The 26,624-nt window shown below is 44.1% G+C and overlaps 1 protein-coding gene and 1 long non-coding RNA gene across 3 annotated transcripts; one reads left to right on the forward strand and one right to left on the reverse strand.

The window, feature by feature from the left end:
- On the reverse strand, positions 1-26,540 carry LOC106605522 (CUB domain-containing protein 1). 2 transcript variants are annotated; one of them, XM_045718612.2, is made up of 11 exons: positions 26,337-26,502; positions 25,036-25,182; positions 22,832-23,071; positions 22,173-22,541; positions 21,623-21,994; positions 17,706-17,903; positions 16,953-17,339; positions 15,798-15,987; positions 15,456-15,622; positions 10,022-10,109; positions 1-4,104 (listed from the first exon to the last, which is right to left on the reverse strand). In XM_045718612.2, exons 3-11 carry the CDS (start codon positions 22,890-22,892, stop codon positions 3,627-3,629), a joined length of 2,310 nt encoding a protein of 769 aa, XP_045574568.2. In that variant the 5' UTR covers positions 22,893-23,071; positions 25,036-25,182; positions 26,337-26,502; the 3' UTR covers positions 1-3,626. The 2 variants fall into 2 exon arrangements, with proteins under 2 accessions (XP_045574568.2, XP_014056738.3); XM_014201263.3 differs by lacking the exon at positions 25,036-25,182 and having other exon boundaries at positions 26,337-26,540.
- LOC106605523 (uncharacterized) lies at positions 7,184-9,592 on the forward strand. The gene is made up of 2 exons (XR_014392374.1): positions 7,184-7,484; positions 8,378-9,592. It is a non-coding gene; the product is annotated as an uncharacterized LOC106605523 (long non-coding RNA).
- Positions 26,541-26,624: the final 84 nt, after the last annotated feature.

The following is a 26,624-nucleotide window of genomic DNA, read 5'->3' on the forward strand; positions in this document are numbered from 1 at the left end:
CGCATATGAGGAAGTCTTTATAAAATTATTGCCTCCATGTTTCTATGGTGGGATTTTGGCTATAGGCTACTTTGAAGAAAGGTAAGACCTGCTTCATAATATGAAGTAAAATGTCCAGGTTTCAAACAATTAAGGAACAGGAAAAATATGGCGATGCTAACAATAGGCCTAACCGTCTTCTGGTAGATGGAAAGGCTTTCCCAAAAACCTTGTCATTTAAATGTTAACAAGCTAGCCAAACAGTGCTATGTGCCTGCACACTTTAATTCAAGGATAACTACACTCCGAAAAAAAAAAGTGGTCTCATGATGTGGTTTAAGCATTGTTTTGGACTTAGAACATCCAATTTAGTTGTTTTTCTATTAAAACCTGTGAATTTCTGACTAAGTTGACAGCCTAATTTATCTATCTATCAATCAATAGTTGGCCTACTATAAGCCTACTTGCACAATACATCTTGGGTTGGCCTGACTGTGAAAGACCAATACGGGATTTATAATTTTATGTCACTTTCTCATAGTATTTTTCACACAGGGAACCTTTCCTTCGCCGGGCGGGCCGTTTGGGAAATATGGGCCAAAATTTGAGTATACCACTTCTCCAGGCACCACTACACCACTGTTCCTCTGTCCCCTCCTTTTAAAAAAGGTCAAAGGTAATCGAGGAGAGGAGGCAAGGAAAGGGAACGTGAATGGAAATGTGCTTGTTTGAAATGAGACAGTCCTTCTCCACTGCATGTCATCAGGCAAATTACGTTTACAGATAAATGTGTAAAATGAATGTGTAAAGAGATAGAAATGTATTTAGCTAGCTGTGCAAGCGATTCTAAAGATAAAATAAGTAGCATATTGTTTTTAAATGTTTGCATGCTTTTGTCCTTCGAGAAAACAATAGCTGATTCAAAGGGGTTGTGGCAGATTTCAAAAGTCTTCCGCGAAGGACTACAGATAGGATACACATGACTAACCTCGACGAAAGGTGGCTATCGAGAAGGGGAGGACACTTCCATTTGCTTACTAAAGAATTGGCCAGAGAGGATGGAGGAAAGAGGATGGAGGAAAGAGGATGGACTTTTACCCAAATGAGAAAAGGCCATTGTGAAAGCATGTGTCTGTGTGTCTGTGTGTATGATGCACCATTGAGAGTAGCCCCAAGGTCCGCTGAGGGCGCTATTACTTGACGTCAGGATAATAATAGCACCCTCTAGCGGACCTTAGAGCTGCATCGAGAGCATTATGACTGACTGCATCATCGCCTGCTACGGCAGCTGCACCGCCCTCGGACGTGGATCTACAGAGGGTGGTGAAAACTGCCCAGTCCATCACTGGGAGCGAGCTCCTAGCCCTACAGGAAATGTACACCAGGCGGTGTCTGAGGAAAGCCCGGAAGATTGCCAGAGAATTCAGCCGCCCCAGACATGGACTGTTTACTGCCTGGCATGCGGTACAGGAGCATCAGGGCTCAGAGACAGTTTCTACCTCATGGCCATAAGACTGTTGAACAGCTAACCCCTGGTGGCTGTCTACCTGCACCTTAAGACTATTTGTACAGAAAAATATACAAATACACACAGTATGTTCATCTCTATTATCATTAATTCAAAAGTAAATTATTTAAAAGTTGAGGGTCAGTTTCCAGGACCCAGATTAAACCTATTCCTTGAAAAAAAGGATGCTCAATGGAGCAATCAATTGAAACATTGCTTTTTAGTCCAAGACTAGGATTTCTACATCAATGAAACTGGTCCTTATTGTTCAAACTACATTTTTTTAAATTACAACATTCAGTGAAAATCAACATTCTGTACATACCCTTCAAATAAATTGAAAGCAAACATTTGGGACATAAAAACTTAGCATGGGTGCTGCTGACATAAAAAGTTACACTTTTACTATGCAGTGAAAAGGTGCCCACAGCCAAAACACATGACATTACCAACTGTATCAAACAATGTGGGCTTCTTTGACAGACAATAGATTCTAAGAAATTACAGTGAATCACATACATTTGGACACACCTACTCATTCAAGAGTTTTTCTTTCTACATTGTAGAATAATAGTGAAGACATCAAAACTATGAAATAACACATATGGAATCATGTAGTGATTCCATCAAAAAAGTGTTAAACAAATCAAAGATAGATTTTAGATTCTTCAATGCAGCCAGCCTTTTCCTTGATGACAGCTTTGCACATGCTAGGCATTCTCTCAACCAGCTTCATGAGGAATGCTTTTCCAACAGTTTTGAAGGAGTTCCCACATATGCTGAGCACTTGTTGGCTGCTTTTCCTTCACTCTGCGGTCCAACTCATCCCAAACCATCTCAAATGGGTTGAGTTCGGGTGATTGTGGAGGCCAGGTCATCTGATGCAGCACATACTCTCCTTCTTGGTCAAATAGCCCTTACATAGCCTGGAGGTGTGTTTTGGGTCATTGTCCTGTTGAAAATCAAATGATAGTCCCACTAGGCTCAAACCAGATGGGATGGCGTATCGCTGCAGAATGCTGTGGTAGCCAAGCTGGTTAAGTGTGCCTTGAATTCTAAATAAGTCTCTGACAGTGTCAACAGCAACGCACCCCATCACACCTCCTCCTCCATGCGTCATGGTGGGAACCACACATGCAGAGATAATCCATTCACCTACTCTGCGTCTCACAAAGACACGGCAGTTGGAACCAGAAATCTCAAATTTGGACTCATCAGACCAATGGACAGATTTCCACCGGCCAAATGTCCATTGCTCTTGTTTCTTGGCCCAAGCAAGTCTCTTCTTCTTATTGGTGTCATGTAGTAGTGGTTTCTTTGCAGCAATTAGACCATGAAGGCCTGATTCACACAGTCTCCTCTGAACAGTTGATGTTGAGATGTGTCTGTTACTTGAACTTTCTTTATTTGGGCTGCAAGCTGAGGTGCAGTTAATTACCAATTTCTGAGGCTGATGAACTTATCCTCTGCAGCAGAGTTAACTCTGGGTCTTCCTTTCCTGTGGCGGTCCTCATGAGAACAAGTTTCATCCTAGCACTTGATGGTTTTTGTGACTGCACTTGAAGAAACTTTCAAAGTTCTTGAAATTTTCCGGATTGACTGACCTTCATGTCTTAAAGTGATTATGGACTGTTGTTTCTCTTTGCTTATTTGAGTTGTTCTTGCCATAATATGGACTTGGTCTTTTACCCATTAGGGCTATCTTCTGTATACCACCCCTACCTTGTCACAACACAACTGATTGTCTCAAATGCATTAAGAACATTTATTCCACAAATTAACTTTTAACAAGGAACACCTGTTAATTTATATTAATTCCAGGTGACTACCTCATGAAACTGGTTGAGAGAATGCCAAAAGTGTGCAAAGCTGTCAAGGCAAAGGGTGGCTACTTTGAAGAATCTGAAATATAAAATATATTTTAATTTGTTGAACACTTTTTTGGTTACTACATGATTCTATGTGTTATTTCATAGTTAATGTCTTCACTATTATTATACAATGTAGAAAATAGTAAAAATAAAGAAAATCCTTTGATTGAGTAGGTGTGTCCAAACTTGACTGGTACTGTACATGCTATGAATAGAAGGGCTATGGTACTGTGCTTGGCATATACCCCCAACCTACAGTCCACTCCCTTTCAGTCATGAGCCTCTGGCTCCACCGTTGGAGCCTGCTCTGTGTTCATATTGTTAGGTTGAGACTGTACAGGGGTGTCACCATTGCTTCTGGAGCTGTACAGCTCATTGTCCACCATAGGCTGCTGGGCTTGGCTTAAGGGTCTATTGGGGACGGGTGGGGCAATATGGGATGGGGGCACAAAAGGCTGGTAGATGCCCACCTCTGGACGTTCAGTGGCTGTCCCCAGAGAGAGGGGCTTAGTCTCTGTGGGCCCAGTAAAGCTCTGGTACACATCCACAGCCGGGTCTCCATAAACACCCATCTCTGCCCCGTCTCGCAGGAGATGGCTGTATACAAGTGTGTCCTCGATCGAGGCGTAGATGTGGGACTCGTTGTCTTTTCGTGATTTGGGGAACCTCCCGTTGTGCCCTGGCAGGAAGCTGGTCCCATTGGGGTTGTAGGTGGACACTTGGTGAGACAGCTGCCTTTTCTTCTTCCTACTCAACAGGAGGGAGATCAAAACACATTATCACACACAAGGTAGGCTACTGTAAAGAGAGCAAATGATGTTGTCTTAAATAGTCACACTTATTAAGTCCCATAATTATATAAAGACCCTATGTATGTGTGCACATATCATGACAAAATAAAAAGTTATTAGTCAACAGCGCCGAATACTACAGGTGCAGACCTTACAGTGAAATAATTACTTACGAGCCTCTAACCGACAATGCCGTTTAAAAAAATACGGATAAGAATAATAAATAAAAGTAACAAGTGATTAAAGAGCAGCAGTAAAATAACAATAGCGAGACTATATAAAGGGGGGTACCGGTACAGAGTCAATGTGCGGGGTCACCGGTTGAGGTAATATTTACATGAAGGTAGAGTTATTAAAGTGACTATGCATAGATGATAACAACAGACAGTAGCAGTGGTGTAAAAGAGGGGGAGAGGAGGTGGGAGGCAATGCAAAAAGTCTGGGTAGCCATTTGATTAGGGGTTCAGGAGTATTAAGGCTTGGGGGTAGAAGCTGTTTCGAAGCCTCTTGGACCTAGACTTGGTGCCCCGGTATAGCTTGCCGTGCGGTAGCAGAAAGAACAGTCTATGACTAGGGTGGCTGGAGTCTTTGACAATTTTAGGGCTTTCCTCTGACACTGCCTGGTATAGAGGTCCTGGATGGCAGGAAGCTTGGCCCCGGTGATGTACTGGGCTGTTCGCATTACCCTCTATTGTGCCTTGCAGTCGGAAGCCGAGCAGTTGCCATACCAGGCAGTGATGCAACCAGTCAGGATGCTCTTGATGGTGCAGCTGTAGAAACTTTTGAGGATCTGAGGACCCATGCCAAATCTTTTACGTTTCCTGAGGCGGAATAGGTTTTGTCGTGCCCTATTCACGACTGTCTTGGTGTGCTTGGACCATGTTAGTTTGTTGGTGATGTGGACACCAAGGAACTTGAAGCTCTCAACCTGCTCCACTGCAGCCCCGTCGATGAAAATGGGGCTGCAATCATCTCCTTTGTCTTGATCATGTTGAGGGAGAGGTTGTTGTCCTGGCACCACACGGCCAAGTCTCTGACCTCCTCCCTATAGGTTGTCTCATCGTTGTCGGTGATCAGGCCTACCACTGTTGTGTCATCGGCAAACTTAATGATGGTGTTGGAGTCGTGCCTGGCATGAGTGAACAGGGAGTACAGGAGGGGACTGAGCATGCACCCGAGGGGCCCCTCTGTTGAGGATCAGCGTGGCGGATGTGTTGTTACCTACCCTTACCACCTGGGGGCGGCCCGTCAGGAAGTCCAGGATCCAGTTGCAGAGGGAGGTGTTTAGTCCCAGGGTCCTTAGCTTATTGATGAACTTTGAGGGCACTATGGTGTTGAACGCTGAGCTGTAGTCAATGAATAGCATTCTCACATAGGTGTTCCTTTTGTCCAGGTGGGAAAGGGCAGTGTGGAGTGCAATAGAGATTGCATCACCTGTGGATTTGTTGAGGCCGAATGCAAATTGGAGTGGGTCTAGGGTTTCTGGGATAATGGTGTTGATGTGAGCCATGATCAGCCTTTCAAAGCACTTCATGGCTACAGACATGAGTGCTACGGGTTGGTAGTCATTTAGGCAGGTTAACTTAGTGTTCTTGGGCACAGGCACTATGGTGGTCTGCTTAAAACATGTTGGTATTACAGACTCGGACAGGGAGAGTTTGAAAATGTCAGTGAAGACACTTCCCAGTTGGTCAGTGCATGCTCACAGTACACATCCTGGTAATCTGTCTGGCCCTGTGGCCTGTGAATGTTGGCCTGTTTAAGGGTCTTACTCACATCGGCTACGGAGAGCGTGATCACACCGTCTTCCCGGAACAGCTGGTGCTCTCGTGCATGTTTCAGTATTATTTGCTTCGAAGCGAGCATAGAAGTAGTTTAGCTTGTCTGGTAGGCTACTGTCACTGGGCAGCTCTCGGCTGTGCTTCCCTTTGTAGTCTGTAATGGTTTGCAAGCCCTGCCACAGCCGACGAGCGTCAGAGCCGATGTAGTATGATTCAATCTTAGTCCTGTATTGACGCTTTGCCTGTTTGATGGTTCGTTGGAGGGCATTGCGGGATTTCTTATAAGCTTCCGGGTTAGAGTCCCGCTCCTTGAAAGTGGCAGCTCTAGCCTTTAGCTCAATGCGGATGTTGCCTGTAATCCATGGCTTATGGTTGGGGTATGTACGTACAGTCATTGTGGGGTCACGTCATCGATGCATTTATTGATGAAGCCAATGACTGATGTGTTCTACTCCTCAATGCCATCGGAGGAATCCCGGAACATATTCCAGTCTGTGCTAGCAAAACAGTCCGGTAGCTTAGCATCTCCTTCATCTGGTCACTTTTTTATTGATCTAGTCACTGGTGCTTCCTGCTTTAATTTTTGCTTGTAAGCATGAATCAGGATAGAATTATGGTCAGATTTGCCAAATGTAGGGTGAGGGAGAGCTTTGTATGCATCTCTGTGTGTGGAGTAAAGGTGGTCCAGAGTTTTTTCCCCCTCTGGTTGTACATTTAACATGCTGATAGAAATTTGGTAAAATGGATTTAAGTTTCCCTGCATTCAAGTCCCCAGCTACTAGGAGCGCCGCCTCTGTGTGAGCGTTTTCTTGTTTGCTTATGCCGGAATAAAGCTCATTCAACGCTGTTTTAGTGTTCCCGAGAAAGCAGTATATTGTTCGCGTCAGACTCGTTAAAGGAAAAAAGGATTCTGCCAGTCCGTGGTGAGTAATCGCTGTCCTGATGTCCAGAAGTTATTTTTGGTCGTAAGAGACAGTAGCTGCAACATTATGTACAAAATAAGTTTTAAAAAAAGTTACAAACAACGCAAATAAACAAACAAAAAACACATTTTACCGGCGCCATACAAGTAATCCTTTATTACCATTTTTTTAAATTGAAAAAACCTCGGAATGTAGCTATATTAATATAGACAAGCTACAGTACAAGTAAAATAAACATAGCCTAGTTAAATACAGGTTAAATAAATAAATGTATCTCCACAACACTCCACTCCAGCAGGTGGTGATAGTGTAAAAATGTGTTTAGAAAAAGGGCCGTGGAACAGGAAAAACACTTGCTAGCAGCTAGTTAACTAACAAAATGTTGCCTAACATAAAATCATTGAGAATGTTGCTTAACATGCGATTAAAAGCGGCTGTCGATGAGCTATTCGGGGCAGTTGAAACAACGATAGCAGAGTACCAGCAAGAATTATGCCGTTCAAAAGAGGAGAAAGACCGAACGATAGCAGAGTACCAGGAAAAAGTGTCCCGTTCGGAAGAAGAGAACGCCCGGCTACAGAGGCTGCTGGATGTTGTTCTTAACCCAGAAATAAAGTTACAGAGACTAGAAGGTGCGTTCCTTATTAGCTAAGCCTGTAACAACCATCATTTTATACAGATAGCTAATGCATGTTCATCATTTCAATTTGAGTCATCACTAAATTTTCATCCAATTGGCGACAGATTTTCATGCGTTTTTCTTTCTAAAATCAGCATTAAGAAAATTCGAATTTTACCCACCAGTAGTTTCTACCAAACGGTGTACGTGACGTAGTGCACACTGTACTTTTTCGTTTAAGGTTTCATGTACCGAATAAAAATCAAAAGTTCAATATGTTTCCATCACATTTTCAACTCTACCAATAGTTTCGTCACAAACTGTCCCTTTAAATAGCAAATGTGTCTACTCTGGTCATGGCACGTGTGTTCTAGCCAACAGCTCGCATAAAGCCTATACCACAGGCTGTCCGGGTAAACTAGTCTACATGAGATTATTATGGAAAATAGCGAGAATATTATTATTTGTCAAGCATCCATCAAGTCATTAGAATAAGACCCTCAATATTATTCACCACCTTGTTAAATTTATAATGCATTTCATCTGTTGCCTAATAAACTGCATGGTTTGCCATACACTTTATAATCCCGTGACTCCAAATTTACTTAGATGTGTTTATTATATCAATGTTTGCATATAAAGGCGTTTGCACCGTCTTTTATCGCATCATTTATTTTACCGACACAATAAGATCACACTATGTCAAACGAACAAATTATCTGTAGGCATTTATACAACCGTACCGAAATGGTATGACTTGTATAAAACTGTCTGGAAATGTGGTTACTGTGTAGCTCAAAAGTTACATGTATCTGGCTAGAACACATTTCTTGTAAGCCAACATCTCAGCATTTGAATGTACTAGCCAATGTACTAGCAAAGTATGTCATGCTCTTTTTCCTGCAGACCTCCAGCAGCTCACTCTCTCCATCTCCGAAGAGGTTCCCCTTGAGCAGCAGCACTGCAAGCAGGATTGTAGTCCCGGTCTGGGGCAGGAGGACCCTTCTCAGATTAAAGTGGAACAGGAGGACCTATGGGTCATCAGTCAGGGACCAGAGCAGCTTCAAGCGATGGATTATGATACTGATGATACTGATGATTCTGCTGATACAGAAACCTTCATATCTACTGCCAGAGTAAAATGTGACTATAATCAGAACCCAAGTCAGTCCTCACATCTTTACCAAATTTTAACCCAAAGTGAAGAAAACACAGAGAGGAATGAGCTACCCAGCACCACAACACAAATTGAACAGATTAAAATGGAGTTCTTCAGTGACTCTCAGCCCCCATCTGCAGTCAATTCAGACTGGTCTGAAACTCAGAGTGAGAGCGGGGAAAGTGTTGATCAGATGGAGAGTGAAGGACCTCCACTCAAGTCAAGGAGAACACAGACTAAAGCTGGACCAAGCTTCCATGTCTGTTGTCCCATCTGAAATCCCCTATCTCAAGTAATGCTGTTCGTCATGTAGAATATGTGCAAAACCTTTTATCACCATGACGTCTCTAGTGATTCATGCCCATAGACATACACAGCTATCTCGGTGTGGTATCTGCAGAATAACCTTTGAGTCTGTAGAAAGTTTGAAAGAACATCTACATTTTCACGTTGCAAGTACAGGATCACTTTCTTGTTACATCTGTGGTATATGTTTCACAGAGGATGAGGAGGTTTTGCTGGAAGAGCATATGAGCAATCCCAAACTGAAACTGGATCGCTGTCTTGTGTGTAAGAAACATTTCGATACTCGCCATTGTCTGACATTGCATATGAGGACTCACACCAGGGCTCTTGATCAGGTTGGAAAATTGAAGACTGGCCCGACCTGGGCCTATGACCTGCGGCCTGAGCCTGTCCATATTATGCCTTTACAAGCAGTCTTTTTTTATTTTGACATTGTAAAAACAATGTGAACGTTAGGGAGGAGTAGCCTATATTGTCGTAATCAAACTTGATTAAAACACTACAGCAGTTCTTGCTGAAGAAATCACTGATAAAAAATGCTTCAGTTCCATATCCTAGTAAAGGAAGCCTGAGTAAGGCCGATGTAGGTCTGCTGAAGGTCTGTGTATACTGAAATGCATTTTTTTTATATCAAATAAACTATTGAATGGAGAGTGTCACGAATCGTCTTCTAATGCATAGTTGCCATATGTACTCAAAAGCACGCTTTCTCAGACAGATTAAGCCTAATCCTGGACTAAAAAGCACTTTCAATGGATATTAATCTCTAATTGAATAGGAAAAATTATAACCACAAATAGGTGCTAAGTGACATAAAAAAATCAAAGGCCAGACACTTTGAAAGTTAAAAAGCCTTCAACGTGAGCTAAAACATTAAAATACACCAACGTGTATTGGCTTAGGCCTTCATCAGGGTGTCCTTAGTTAGCACCTAGTTGTGGTTATAACTTCTGCATTACCATTCCTCTGCAAGAGCACTTGTGGTTGTTTTGGAATACGCTCCTACTTTTTCTTGGAGATGAATCTGTCTGAGAAACCATCCCAACATTTATCATGAAGGGCTAGAGAAAAGGTAGCTCACTTACTTGATCACCACACAAACGACAGCCAACACAACCACCATGAGAACCAGCAGAGCTGCCACCGCACTCAGAATGCTGGTCAGAAGCAGGTCTTAGGAAAAGGAACACACACACAGGTCAGTATTCACTGATATCCCATTATCAACCCACTCACTAACATAATGTTTCAAAATCGGAGGCTGATAACATTTAATATACAAAACATTAGGAACACTCTTTCCATGACTTAGACTGACCAGGTGAATTCTGGTGACAGCTGTGATCCCTTATTGATATCACTTGTTAAATCCACTTCAATCAGTGTAGATGAAGGGGACAAGACAGGTTAAAGATGTATTTTTAAGCCTTGGGCAAGAACAGGGTATAGTAGTAGGTGCCAGGCACATCGGTTTGTGTCATGAACTGCAACGCTGCTGGGTTTTTCAAGCTCAACAATTTCCCATGGTTATCAAGAATGGTCTACCACCCAAAGGACATCCAGCCAACTTGACTCAACCAGGGCCGGTCCTTGCCGGTCTGCCACCTGTCGTAGAATTACAACATTGTTAATCACATTACTTTTATATTAGAATGTATCCCTATATCAGTACATTCACACTGTCTGTTATATCTAATAGGCAACAGAACAGTGTTCTTAGAACTCTATGTGTCTGAGAGGAGCCGCTGAGATTCTAACGCTGACAGTAGATTTACGATGGCTTGGTGATAGGACAACATTCCATTCCATGATTACTGTCTGTGTGCCTGTCTGTCGGTGCCAGGGAGACCCTAGCTCCTTTTTCTCTCCCATATGGCAGATGAACACTGAACTTAATAATTTGAGGGAATGACCTAGTGTCTATGTTACATTAGTATTTCTGTATAAACAAGCAGTAAACGACCTTGAGACAGAAACCTGTTGCGATGTAATCGTGATGTCTGTTGCATGAGAGCACAATGTACCTTCGTATACATTCTCTCATCTGTGATTTGTCATGAACATCCAGGAGGATGGACTTTGCTTTAAAATGCTGTGGCTTAGTCCTGCTGGTTGAGTTCTCAGGGATCACCTCCAGGGTGGTTACTGACCAACTCCATTACTGCACTAATTAAATAATAAAGTTAAATTGTTTTGAAGAAATCTAAAAGTCTCTCCGTTGATTAGAATAATTCCACCACACGCCCTAGGCGAGACCAAAACTAGAATACTCCCAGTAAGCGAGAAAAAAACGTCTAAAAGATTTGGTCTGGATTGGATCAAAAATCAATGTCCATGGATTTGTAAATCAAGGCCGATCCGGACTGCACCACAAAATGACACCACAGATAACACTGCTACTCCTACTGCTCTCTCCTCGTCTGACTACGTGTTCTCGCATACCCCTAGAGCATCGAGCCAGCGGGGTGGTGGCACTGGAATCCTCATCTCTCCCAAGTGGACATTCTCTCTTTCTCCCCTGACCCATCTGTCTATCTCCTCATTTGAATTCCATGCTGTCACAGTTACCAGCCCTTTCAAGCTTAACATCCTTATCATTTATCGCCCTCCAGGTTCCCTTGGAGAGTTCATCAATGAGCTTGACGCCTTGATAAGTTCCTTTCCTGAGGATGGCTCACCTCTCACAGTTCTGGGTGACTTTAACCTCCCCACGTCTACCTTCGACTCATTCCTCTCTGCCTCCTTCTTTCCACTCCTCTCCTCTTTCGACCTCACCCTCTCACCTTCCCCCCCTACTCACAAGGCAGGCAATACGCTTGACCTCATCTTTACTAGATGCTGTTCTTCCACTAATCTCATTGCAACTCCCCTCCAAGTCTCCGACCACTACCTTGTATCCTTTTCCCTCTCGCTCTCATCCAACACTTCTCACTCTGCCCCTACTCGGATGGTATTGCGCCGTCCCAACCTTCGCTCTCTCTCTCCCGCTACTCTCTCCTCTTCCATCCTATCATCTCTTCCCTCTGCTCAAACCTTCTCCAACCTATCTCCTGATTCTGCCTCCTCAACCCTCCTCTCCTCCCTCTCTGCATCCTTTGATTTCCTCTGTCCCCTATCCTCCAGGCCGGCTCGGTCCTCCCCTCCTGCTCCGTGGCTCGACGACTCACTGCGAGCTCACAGAACAGGGCTCCGGGCAGCCGAGCGGAAATGGAGGAAAACTCGCCTCCCTGCGGACCTGGCATCCTTTCACTCCCTCCTCTCTACATTTTCCTCTTCTGTCTCTGCTGCTAAAGCCACTTTCTACCACTCTAAACTCCAAGCATCTGCCTCTAACCCTAGGAAGCTCTTTGCTACCTTCTCCTCCCTCCTGAATCCTCCTCCCCCTCCCCCCCCTCCTCCCTCTCTGCGGATGACTTCGTCAACCATTTTGAAAAGAAGGTTGACGACATCCGATCCTCGTTTGCTAAGTCAAACGACACTGCTGGTCCTGCTCACACTGCCCTACCCTGTGCTTTGACCTCTTTCTCCCCTCTCTCTCCAGATGAAATCTCGCGTCTTGTGACGGCCGGCCGCCCAACAACCTGCCCACTTGACCCTATCCCCTCCTCTCTTCTCCAGACCATTTCCGGAGACCTTCTCCCCTACCTCACCTCGCTCATCAACTCATCCTTGACCGCTGGCTACGTCCCTTCCGTCTTCAAGAGAGCAAGAGTTGCACCCCTTCTGAAAAAACCTACACTCGATCCCTCCGATGTCAACAACTACAGACCAGTATCCCTTCTTTCCTTTCTCTCCAAAACTCTTGAACGCGCCGTCCTTGGCCAGCTCTCTTGCTATCTCTCTCAGAATGACCTTCTTGATCCTAATCAGTCAGGTTTCAAGACTGGGCATTCAACTGAGACTGCTCTTCTCTGTGTCACGGAGGCTCTCCGCACTGCTAAAGCTAACTCTCTCTCCTCTGCTCTCATCCTTCTAGACCTATCTGCTGCCTTTGATACCGTGAACCATCAGATCCTCCTCTCCACCCTCTCCGAGCTGGGCATCTCCGGCGCCGCCCACGCTTGGATTGCGTCCTACCTGACAGGTCGCTCCTACCAGGTGGCGTGGCGAGAATCTGTCTCCGCACCACGTGCTCTCACCACTGGTGTCCCCCAGGGCTCTGTTCTTGGCCCACTCCTATTCTCGCTATACACCAAGTCACTTGGCTCTGTCATATCCTCACATGGTCTCTCATATCATTGCTATGCAGATGACACACAATTAATCTTCTCCTTTCCCCCTTCTGACAACCAGGTGGCGAATCGCATCTCTGCATGTCGGTCAGACATATCAGTGTGGATGACGGATCACCACCTCAAGCTGAACCTCGGCAAGACGGAGCTGCTCTTCCTCCCGCGGAAGGACTGCCCGTTCCATGATCTCGCCATCACGGTTGACAACTCCCTTGTGTCCTCCTCCCAGAGTGCTAAGTGCCTTGGCGTGACCCTGGACAACACCCTGTCGTTCTCCACCAACATCAAGGCGGTGACCCGATCCTGTAGGTTCATGCTCTACAACATTCGCAGAGTACGACCCTGCCTCACACAGGAAGCGGCGCAGGTCCTAATCCAGGCACTTGTCATCTCCCGTCTGGATTATTGCAACTCGCTGTTGGCTGGGCTCCCTGCCTGTGCCATTAAACCCCTACAACTCATCCAGAACGCCGCAGCCCGTCTGGTGTTCAACCTTCCCAAGTTCTCTCACGTCACCCCGCTCCTCCGCTCTCTCCACTGGCTTCCAGTCGAAGCTCGCATCCGCTACAAGACCATGGTGCTTGCCTACGGAGCTGTGAGGGGAACGGCATCTCCGTACCTTCAGGCTCTGATCAGGCCCTACACCCAAACAAGGGCACTCCGTTCATCCACCTCTGGCCTGCTCGCCTCCCTACCTCTGAGGAAGCACAGTTCCCGCTCAGCCCAGTCAAAACTGTTCGCTGCTCTGGCACCCCAATGGTGGAACAAGCTCCCTCACGACGCCAGGACAGCGGAGTCAATCACCACCTTCCGGAGACACCTGAAACCCCACCTCTTCAAGGAATACCTGGGATAGGATAAAGTAATCCTTCTAACCCCCCCCTTAAAAGATTTAGATGCACTATTGTAAAGTGGTTGTTCCACTGGATATTATAAGGTGAATGCACCAATTTGTAAGTCGCTCTGGATAAGAGCGTCTGCTAAATGACTTAAATGTAAATGTAAGGTGTTGGTCCGTGCTTCTGTGCTCACTGAGGTGTAGCCTGAAATTGAATTCTATGAATGCCCATCTATGTGGTAAGCCTAACGTTTGTAAAACAAAAAAAAGACTTCCAAAAGACGTCGGCTTATGCTTACTGGGGTGTAGCCTACCATGTGGACCCCAATGGAATTTTATGAATGCCCATCGATGTGCTAGGCCCACTGTTTGTAAAACAGGCCGTTTCATTGGCTTCATTAGTACGGATTCCTGTGACTAATCAATTTGGCTATTTAAGCTCTGAATATCAGCTACCAACTTTATCAGGAGTTATCATGAGCCTATTTGCACAGCGTGAAATGCAAAAGTACTTTTTTGCTATGATCAGCTTGTCAAAAATGGAGGGATACAAACTTGAAACCACTGATCACGACAATGGGTTGAAACTCCTGGAAAACAGTTGTGATTGTCCATTCCATATTGTCCATTTAACTTTGACCTATCCTGTTTTTAGGATATGTTGTTAACACGACAGCGCATTTTTTATTTGATTGAGCGCCATTTAGATTAGGCTATTTAATGGGAGAAACCTGTATGATGTAAAAAGTGTCCGTCTCATTACATTATCATACATTTTATCTCCAGTCTGTAGGCTACAGAAAAGGCCACATACTCTTTCTACCATATCCTATATCTGCTACATGATTCATGTTAGATCATTTTTTGGACTGAATGTTGGTGCAGAGCAGTGATGCATCTCTCCAACAGAACCCCGGAGAGGCTCGCTGGGAATGGACAAGCAAAATATTTTGCGCCCTTGCCTTTGACAAAGTGGGCACTGCTTATCAAAGGGCGGCATCAACGCACACCTAACATAAAGGCCATATGCCACTGGTTGAGAAAAATTGTCATTGTTTGGTCAGTTTAGCTCAGAAAATGGTCAGTTTACCTCAGAAAATGCCACCCTCGTCAATCTGCCGCCATAGGCAGCTGCCTAATCCTACCTAATGAGTGAGTCTAAGCTCCAATGAATTCAGTTTGTTCTGAGGGCAAAATGGGGGGAGTGCAACTCAATATTAGGAAGGTGTTCCTAATGTTTGGTATATTCAGTGTAGTAAGACCAGAATGAACAAAATATCAGAATAGTATAGGGAAATGCTGAGAAACATGGAGCGTTAGATTTTCACTGCAATTTCAAATTCACTTTAAACAAACAACCTATGGAGAGGGCAAGAGGAAGAAGGGAGTGAGAGGAGATAGAACAACATTGCTTATCATGATGACTGCTACACACGGTTGGTCACTCACTCTTGTCCTTGTGCAGTGTGATCTGTGTGAGCACGCTGAAGTCTCCTCTCTCAGGCATACAGTTGGACATGTTGAGGTAGAAGCTCTCTGAGACGGTGATCTTCCTGCCTGCCTCCTCGTCCTCCCGCCGGCTGTACATCTCCTCCAGGGAGCCCAGGATCTGCACCCTGATCAAATCAAATGTATTTATTTACAGCACGTCATAAAGCGCTTTACAGTAATCTGGCCTGGACCCCAAGACCAAGCAAGGAAGAAGCAAGACCACAGTGGCCAAGAAAAACTCCCTAGAATGAAGAAACCTAGAGAGGACGTCTCAGGTACCCCATACTATTCTAGTTGTACCTGATGCCAGTGTGGCGGTTGCTGCACTTAGGCTGGCTGATGTTGTCGAACATGAGGTGGGCTTCCAGCTTGGAGGGGACATCGACGATCCAGGACACAGTGGAGTAGGACTTCATTCCCACAGGCCAACTAGGGGTGGCCAGGAGAGTTGGTACTCCTTTCATTGGGTATACCGTGAAGATGTATCTCTCTGTATGTACATCAGGGGGAGAATAACATATTTGCAGTTACAGTACTACTTTTATATAAAACAATTTATTAAAGATGTAACTTCATGGCCAAAAGTATGTGGACACCCACTCGCCGAACATCTCATTCCATAATCATGGGCATTAATATAGAGTTGGTCCCTCCTTTGTTGCTATAATAGCCTCCACCCTTCTGGGAAGGCTTTCCACTAGATGTTGGAACATTGCTGCAGGGACTTGCTGCCATTCAGCCACAAGACTATTAGTGAGGTTGGGTACTGATGTTGGGCGATTACGCCTGGCTCGCAGTCGGCGTTCCAATTCATCCCAAACATGTTCGATGGAGTTGAGTTCAGGGTTCTGTGCAGGCCAGTCAAGTTCTTCCACACCGATCTCGACAAACCATTTCTGTATGGACCTAGCTTTGTGCATGGGGTATTGTCATGCTGAAACTTTGCCACAAAGTTGGAAGCACAGAATCATCTACAATGTCATTGTATGGTGTAGCGTTAAGATTTCCCTTCACTGGAACTAAGGGGCCTAGCCCGAACCATGAACAACAACAAAAAACGTCGGACTGCCAGATGGTGAAGCGTGATTCATCACTCCAGAGAATGCGTTTCCACTGCTCCAGAGTCCAATGGCAGTGAGCTTCACACCACTCTAGCCAACACTTGGCATTGTGCATGGTGATCTTAGGCTTGTGTGCAACTGTTCGGTCATGGAAACCCATTTCATGAAGCTCCCTACAAACAGTTATTGTGCTGACATTGCTTTTAGAGGCAGTTTGGAACTCACTCGGTAGTGAGTGTTGCAACCGAGGACAGACGTTTTTTTACGTGCTACGTGCTTCAGCACTCAGAGGTCCCATTCTGTAAGCTTGTGTGGCCTACCGCTGAGCTGTTGTTGCTCCTAGACTTTTCCACTTCACAATAACACAGTTGAACCTTTAATTAAAACATGTTACCTGCAATCTCCCTGGTGAAGGAGATGTTGAGTAAAGGGTGTGAGAATGGCCACCTCTCTTTCCCTCCCATGGTCGAGGCTGAAGCTGTGATGGACACGTTGGTGTGGACCTGGACTTTGCGTATGGCTCCCTGAGGGCAGAACTGACCCACGGTGGTGCCGTCATCGTCCTCGGCCACGGTGAGAGTGACAGAGCCGTTGCAGGGTTGTTCTGGCAGGGACTGTCTGAGGTTGCCAGTAGTGGGCAGGAGCTCTACCGTGCCATGCTGAGGGGGACGGAGGATCCAGGTGACACTGCCCAGGGGGGCGGGAAGACACCTCTCCAGGACAGGCGCTGTCAGAGGGACAGGGGCTGCTGCTGCTGGGCAGCCCCTCCACTGACGGCACTCTGAGAAATGGAGAGGAGGTAAAGGATACAAACCAAAATAAAGTTGAATATATACCATGAGTTTGTGGTGCCTTAGGATCTCAAGAAGGACAAAGTATTTGTTCATCCTAATTACCACACTCCAGATATTGTTTAAAGTGTTAGGGAAGCCAAAAATGTAGCATTGAATCGCAGTGATTGTTTAGTTAGGGCTTAAGGCCACACTCACACACATGTTGAACGGTATATCATGTTATTCTTCTATGACTTCAAGCCAGACCAACACAATGAGAGGTTAGTGACTGGGCGAGCAGCATAGTGTTAATAATAATGCTTATGGTTATATAACTCAGAGCAGAGCAGTGTTGCTAGTTAGGCCTTAGTTACCAATGATTCTGATGGCGGTCAGTAGCAGCTCCTGACATGGGCAATCCTGGAAGGACAGCTGAGAGATCTTCCCTGAGGGAACAGTGATTTTCTCCTGGATGACAGAGTTCAGCTTCAGCTCACAGTCAGACATGAGGTTAGTCTTCTCAATATGGAGGGAAAGCCTCCGCTCTTTCCTCAGGTCCACGTTGCACAACACTGCAAAGTATGTCACAGTAACAAATCAAATACATGTAGCTGCACATCAACTTCCACTGACTAACTTACTATAACTCATGCAGGCCCACAGTAGAATTAAGACAAGGATTTCACATTTAGGAAGAAGAATACCAAAAGTCTGCCCCAGCGGCAATCTGCACTGTTAAAAGCTGTATACAGTTGAAGTCGGAAGTTTACATACACCTTAGCCAAATACATTTAAACTCAGTTTTTCACAATTCCTGACATTTAATCCAAGTAAAAATTCCCTGTCTTAGGTCAGTTAGGATCACCACTTTATTTTAAGAATGTGAAATGTCAGAATAATAGTAGAGAGAATGATTTATTTCAGCTTTAATTTCTTTAATCACATTCCCAGTGGGTCAGAAGTTCACATACACTCAATTAGTATTTGGTAGCATTGCCTTTAAATTGTTTAACTTGGGTCAAACGTTTCGGGTGGCCTTCCACAAGCTTCCCACAAGAAGTTGGTTGAATTTTGGCCCATTCCTCCTCACAGAGCTGGTGTAACTGGGTCAGGTTTGTAGGCCTCATTGCTCACACACGCTTTTTCAGTTCTGCCCACAAATTTTCTATGGGATTTAGGTCAGGGCTTTGTGATGGCCACTCCAGTACCTTGACTTTGATGTCCTTAAGCCATTTTTCCACAACTTTGGAAGTATGCTTGGGGTCAATGTCCATTTGAAGACCCATTTGTGACCAAGCATTAACTTCCTGACTGATGTCTTGAGATGTTGCTTCAATATATCCACATAATTTTCCTTCCTCAGGATGCCATCTATTTTGTGACGTGCACCAGTCCCTCCTGCAGCAAAGTACCCCCACAACATCATGCTGCCTGATGCTGCCACCCCTGTGCTGCACAGGTGGGATGGTGTTCTTCGGCTTGCAAGCGTCCCCCCTTTTTCCTCCAAACATAACAATGGTCATTATAGCCAAACAGTTCTATTTTTGTTTCATCAGATCAGAGGACATTTCTCCAAAAAGTACAATCTTTGTCCCCATGTGCAGTTGCAAACCGTAGTCTGGATCTTTTATGGCGGTGAAGTCATTTCCTCTCCTTGTTTGGGCGGCGGTCGGCGTCACCGGTCTTCTAGCCATCGTCGATCCACTTTTCATTTTCCATTTGTTTTGTCTTGTTTTCCTGCACACCTGGTTTCCATTTCCCTCATTATTTGTTGTGTATTTAACCCTCTGTTCCCCCCCATGTCTTTATGTGGGATTGTTTGTTGTAAGTGCTTGTGCACTTGTTTACTGGTGCGCGTCGGGTTTTTGTACCCATATTCTGTTGTATTTTTATGCCGTTGTTTTTTTGGATTAAACTGCTCCGGCTACTACCAAGTTCTGCTCTCCTGCGTCTGACTTCCCTGCCACCAGTTACGCACCCCTTTACAGGCGGTTTTGGAGCAGTGGCGTCTTCCTTGCTGAGCGGCCTATCAGGTTATGTTGATATAGGACTGGTTTTACTGTGGATATAGATACTTTTGTACACGTTTCCTCCAGCATCTTCACAAGGTCCTTTGCTGTTGTTCTGGGATTGATTTGCACTTTTTGCACCAAATTACATTCAAATCTAGGAGACGGAACGCGTCTCCTTCCTGAGCGGTATGACGGCTGCGTGGTCCCATGGTGTTTATACTTGTGTACTATTGTTTGTACAGATGAACGTGGTACCTTCAGGTGTTTGGAAATTGCTCCCAAGGATGAACCAGACTTGTGGAGGTCTACAATTTTTTTTCTGAGGTCTTGTCTGATTTCTTTTGATTTTTCGATGATGTCAAGAAAAAAGGCACTGAGTTTCAATGTAGGCCTTGAAAACATCCACAGGTACACGTCCAATTGACTCAAATGATGTCAACTAGCCTATCAGAAGCTTCTAAAGCCATGACATCATTTTCTGGAATTTTCCAAGCTGTTTAAAGGCACAGTCAACTTAGTGTATGTAAACTTCTGACCCACTGGAATTGTGATACAGTGAATGATAAGTGAAATAATCTGTCTGTAAACAATTGTTGGAAAAATTACTTGTACAAAGAAGATGTATAGTTTGTTAACAAGAAATTTGTGGAGTGGTTGAGAAACGAGTTTTAATGACTCCAACCTAAGTGTATGTAAACTTCCGACTTCGGCTGTATATAAAAGCTACAGTAATCCCCTTTTGTGGTTGTAAACATTAACCACAAGACAGAGTGGTTTGTCAAATTACCTCTGATCTAAAAGCTCCATGTTATTATAATGAATTGGAATATGTTGGATCTCTACAACTACATTAGCTATTACCACTACTACTACATTATCTAAATACATGTGACACTACACAACAATTGGCCTTAAAGGGATGGTCACCCATCCCTTTGATACTTTATAATAATTTGGACAAGATGAGCAAAAAATGCTAATATACAGTGCATTCGGAAAGTATTCACACCCCTTCATCTTTTCCACATTTTGTTAATTTACAGCCTTATTCTAAAATGGATACAATACATTTCTTCCTCATCAATCTACAAACAATACCCCATAATGATAAAGCAAAAACAGGTTTGTACATTTAAAACATTTTAGAAAAAAATACCTTATTTACATAAGTATTCAGACCCTTTGCGATGAGACTCAAAATTGAGCTCAGGTGCCTACTGTTTCCATTGATCATCCTTGAGATGCTTCTACAACTTGATTGGAGTCCAGCTGTGGTAAATTCAATTGATTGGACATGATTTGGAAAGGCACACACCTGTCTATATAAGGTCTCACAGTTGACAGTGCATGTCAGAGCAAAGACCAAATCACCAAATCATCACTCTTTCTAAAGCTGGCCACCCGGCCAAACTGAGCAATCGGGGTGGAAGGGCCTTGGTCAGGGAGGTCATCACCTGGACAATACCATCCCTAAGGTGAAGCATGGTGGTGGAGGCCTCATACTGTGGGGATATTTTTCAGCGGCAGGGACTGCGAGACTAGTAAGGGTTGAGGGAAAGATGAATAGAGCAATTCTCTGAACATCCTTGAGTAGCCTAGCCAGAGCCCGGACTTGAACCTGATCGAACATCTCTGGAGAGACCTGAAAATAGCTGTTCAGCGACACTCCCCATCCAACCTGACAGAACTTGAGAGGATCAGCAAGAAGACTCGAGGCTGTGATCGCCTAAACCTGTTTTTGCTTTCTCATTATGGGGTATTGTGTGTTGATAGATGAGGGGAAAAAATGATTTAATCAATTTTAGAATAAGGCTGTAACGTAATAAAATGTGGGAAAAGTGATGGGGTCTGAATACTTTCCGAATGCACTGCAGGTACCGTGACTTCAGTTGAGTCTCAGTGGGAGGAGCTATAGGAGGATTGCCTCAATGTAATGGCTGGAATGGAAAAGATTGCCTTCTGTGTTCATACGTGTTAGGAATTGAGAGGGAAAGAGCAGGGCTTTCCACAAACTCACACATTATTCATCCTCTCCTTTTTTACTAAAGCTGTGTTTTCCAAACCATTCCTGGAGAACACCTAGCCATTCCACTTCCCTATTCCAGTACCAGCACACCTGATTCAAGTAATCAAGAGTTTGATGTAGTTGACCAGTTGAATCAGGCATGCTGGTAATGGAAAAGATAAAGTCAGTCAAATTGCTGGGGATACTCAAGGATGGTTTTGGTAAAAGTTTTCTAAAGCCATCTAGTTTATTGTACTCAGTGTCCTGTAGTGACCTGGAAGACTCCTCCTCTTGGCTGAAACCTTGAAGCGGAGGGAGAGACCAGTGGAGCCGTCTCCGATCCTGTTCATCTCACAGTTCCTTAGGATCAGGGAGAAGGAGTCCCGACGTTGGGCCGGCTGGGGGTCCGACAGCTTCTTCACCACCGCGAACTGCCCGTTACTGTGGCGATACTCCACGGCCGGCTCCTTCTTCAGGCACTGCGGCTGGGTCTGACCCAGGAAGACAACCGTAGCGTTGTGTTTGGGAGGGACCACAAACCTCCACTCCATCAGGTCATCGTCAGGAAAACTATTCGGGTAGTTTGGGGAGAGGAACTCCGAAGACGACGTCCCTTCCGGTAAAGTCACTTTGAGGACAGCAAGTGCTGAGGGACAATGATATGTTGATGAAGTGTCAGAAAATACAAGGTTAACCAGGTCCATTAAATCATGGCTGTGGCCATGACTAAAAACATACAGACATAAGTAATCCATTTATATTAATGAAATGAAAACAATGCGATTTTATGTCAGTTATCTGAAACCACTGTCTGACCAACTCACATTTGATTTCCTCTCCAACAGACAGGTTGAACATGGTGGGGATCAGTTTCCGTCCTCCAGTGACCTCCAGAGAGAGCCTTCCCTGGTTCAAGACCTGAGCCCCAGAGACGCTGCCGTTCCTGCAGTACGTCCCGATGGCAGCCTCCCCTGTCCTCTGGAGGGCTAGCAGGGTATACGTGTGCTGGTCTGGACATCTCTCAGAGGGCAGGATCTGTCTCAGCCCCATCTGGGTGAAGTCCAAATGGAACGCCCGTGGAACCGGGGCCTTCAGGTTCCAGATAAAGGTACGGTTGAAGTTCTGGAGTGGAAGCGTTCCGGTTCTAGACTCAATGGGGGTGATGTCTCCATTACAGGACTTTGTGGTACAATCTGATGGAAGGAGGATAGGAGTTAGAGGAAGTCAATACAGAGAGACACACACACACAGGTATGCTCACACACACAGTCACATATGGAGTATGTATTATGAAAATGCACACAGGTATCCCTCTTGTAAACACTATGTAATAGCAATATAACAACAGTGCACAATGTGCCTATACTGTAATGACACTGTATTTCTGCACCATGTGGACAAGCTATAGACACTCTAAGGACACTATGGACACTCTAAATACCATGGAACCACCACCATTATATTTTTCATAGAGAGTTCTTACCTATTTCCCTGACCACCTCCACAGTGAAGACTTCCTCTGGTTTGGTGCAGGTGAACTTCATGTTCACAGCAGCTTTGGGGTCTGTCAGCAGCACCACATAATCACTTCCAGCCCTGGAGCAGGACTTCTTCAAGCCTGTACCGGTGCATACAGTACACTTTGACCCCCTGCTGCGCTCTGAACTCTGGCTGATGTTGAGAGTAGTGCCCTGGTCAGGGGTGAGGGTCAGTGTCACACCCTCTGAAAGAACAACAACCAAGGAAGGGATTGATGAATTAAGGTAGAAGAGTGGCATCAGTTGTTCTATATCACATGGGTATTTTACATAACCACACCTCTATCAAAAGTATATTAATTTGTACAAAACATAAACAGAGTCTTAGAATACAAAACAATGTCCTTTTTTTCTCTGGCTGTCATGTAGAACTACTACTCAGTAGACAGAAAAGACAACTGATGTTTTTCTCAGCCTGACCTCATGTCCTTTTTTTGCTACAGCGTGTTAGAAAAGTCTCATATGACTGAGGGAGTGTGAGGGAGTGTGTAGGGAGATGATCGATGTCAACAGCTTGGCTCCACTTCCTGTATGACTAACCAGCCCCACGTCTGTGAGCTAGGGCCTACTGAACAAACATAGGCCTGGTCGTTCAACAGTTCAGACTGCCATATATCTGTGAGGCTGTATCCGTAAACGTCCTTATCTTTAGACAATCACTCTCTTCATCTGTCTCTCCCTCTCTATCTGAAGCCACACACACACACACAAGCGCTCTCTCTCTCCTTCTATCTGTCTGACTTATGCTTTCCCCAAAACCTTACCTAGTAACATAGCAGAGATGTAATCTGATTGTGTGACTGTTTGACATTGGAGATGTTACTGGGAAGCCTTGTTTGTCCCTCGCTGTTACATGTACAGCTATTACAGTCCAGCTGTCACTGTTGACAATGGGATAAGATGTGTAAGCCACAACTTACGGGGGCTTGACTAAACATTATTCTGCCTACCTAGCTATATCATTACAAACCAAACTGATCCTACAGATTGTAGAAAAAAGAACAAAGGGATGTGCTGCTTGAATATAATAGTAGATATTTGTAAATTGAAGGTGCTCTTGATAAAGGGGTTAATTGGTCATCAAAAAAACAAAGAGGACCAAGGCACTCTAAGGCCTTTTAAATATATGAAGAGTGCCGGATCCTCGTCCTCCTTGTTTTTTGATGCTGATCCTATTGTCTGACCTATGCAAATACTCCCCCCCCCCCCCCCCCCCCCCCTGTAATCTTCAATGCAAACTCAGTGGCCCTGGTCTACATATAGAAACTGATAAGCCGTTGTTCCACCTGAATCCTAATAAAATATTACATGAGTTGGAAGCTCTTTCCTTAGTTAGTTGGCCTCTGGATAGAACCGATGCATTCAACAGTCCTCCCATCATTCCTATTTATCCACTGAACCAGACTCATGCATTAAAGATGTTTTCCTATGTTTATTCATAAAGCACAACATGGGCCAGTCAACATCTATGTTGTCTGTCATTTGCATCCCATCTACACACTTTTGTTTTAGGAAACTGACTGGCCTTTCAACGGTCTGTGTGTGGTTGTGCCAGTGTCATCAACAATTATTTAATGCGTAGTCTACCTATAGAATACATCCTCTTCCAATTCAAGAATATCCCTGCAACTTCATAATACTGTTAGTGTCCATCAGGAAGTTTTATCATGGGAAACATTTCATAGAACATTTCATTGTATACATATCTACATTTCAATCTTTATAGTAAAGGGACAATTACAATGACCTAGTCATGAAATAAAAAGGAACTAAAATAATTTCCCTATTCTTCAGTTTAAAAATGTTTTTTTTTTTTACAGAATCACAATAATCACAAATGTATTACGGTTCACTTCTAAATGTTTAAAACTATTACCAAATTAAAACAAAACCTTAAAATAATAATTCTGTTTACTGACACTCAGCAGTGACTAGCCCTATATTGGACTAAAGGAGCCTAATGTTACTCCTTAGTCCAAGAACCTTACATGTTCTGTTTAATGGTGCATTGGCTCTGGAAGCCAAAACAGCCAAATTCCTCCATCTAAACGTGAATCGAATCTCAATTACGGTATGGTTTTAGAAACATAAATCCCTCTAATTTCATATCACATTAAAATAATTTCACAAATGCAAAATACAAACTTACTGTACTATACACTGCTTTCATTGGTTTTAACACAGTTGCAGCAACACAGTATTGTGGCATCTGTCTTCCATCTACACACAGGAGTTTGGAGAAGATAGTTCCTCCTGCTGTGTTCTGGTCAAATTGGACCGATTTACAACTTTCTCTCTGAAAAATGTAGTTCATTTAATCCGATTGTTATAAGGTTCCATGACTTATTCCACACAAGGCATCTGAACACACAAAATACATTTTGATGATTTTCATAAAATGTTGAGTGTTTTATTTCACTTTTGTACACCTGTGGTGTTCCTGGTCAAAAATGACCGGTCATTAGAAATGAATGGGTGAGACTACAAATAGTGTATAAAACTGAGTTCAGGCACATGCCCATTCATCAGATAGACACACTTCCTCTCCCAGACCCCAACATGCATGTGTGTTTAAGCACACACACACACACACACACACACACACACACACACACACACACACACACACACACACACACCTCACTCCCCTTCTTGGCTTACATGGCAACCCACACGGGAACTTTTCCCCAATAGAATCTTTCCCCCACGGGAACCACATCTGTTGGCATTCTCACAAACAATTGCAACATTGTTTCAATAATATATAGAACTTTTCTTGCAGCTCTGGTATATAAAGCTTTTTTGAGGCCTTGCTCACATTTCATTCTGTGGCAGCACAATGACCAAACGATTTACTGTATGTGAGGCTCTTGATCATATCTTTGATCATGACACTGGTGAGGAGGAGAGAGTCCTTGTTCAACTTTGACACAAAGTAGTCTGTGATAAATAGCACAATATGTTTCATCTGAGTATTTATTATAGTCTTAATAATCCATACATTATGCTTTTTTTTACTCAAAAACTAGTTGTATGAGCTCAGGTCAATGAGGCCTACAGGCCATAAATAGCAAATAGAAGTTCAAAACTTCTGTTCACAAGAACTTAAGTTAATAAAAAGATCTAACACAACATTATGTGATAATATATGTATTATTATGGATTTATAATCAGCTATAAATAGGCGGTCATTTTGGACCGGCAACACTGAATTAATTTAACGTGAAACGAACACCACAGGAGGGTTAATTAGCACAGGTAGTCCACTATGTCTTCAATCTAACCCTATAAAGATGTGTATCAATTTAGCCGAAATGAAAGACAAGGTCCTTATGCTTCCAAAACCGTACCGCAAGCTACGCTTGTTATCGTTCGAACCGAGCATCGCGGCTCTTAACAAAACTCCCCTATTATGTGTAATGTAATGGAACTGAGTAAGCGGTGACTTACCTGATAGAACGAACACGGCGTACGCCATCCCCAAAAGCTGCAGAGCCCAGCCGACCGTTGATAAAGTCATGCCTTTATTTTCAGCGTCGGTATCTCAAACGATAAGCTATATAACTGAACTAAAATTGGCACAAATCGCGACTACGGCTTTGCACCTCCGTGTAGTTCTTTCGCTTTGAGTACAATGGGTTACACCTACATTTGCTGTCCTGCTGTGTGACATCACGTCTCAGGTAAGGCGTTCCTCTTGCAGTCATTTTGACAGGTGAGTTGTTGCTTGAAGAATTG

The sequence above is a fragment of the Salmo salar genome, chromosome 05 (genome assembly GCF_965601325.2).
Source record: "Salmo salar chromosome 05, fSalSal1, whole genome shotgun sequence".
Classification (NCBI taxonomy): domain Eukaryota; kingdom Metazoa; phylum Chordata; class Actinopteri; order Salmoniformes; family Salmonidae; genus Salmo; species Salmo salar.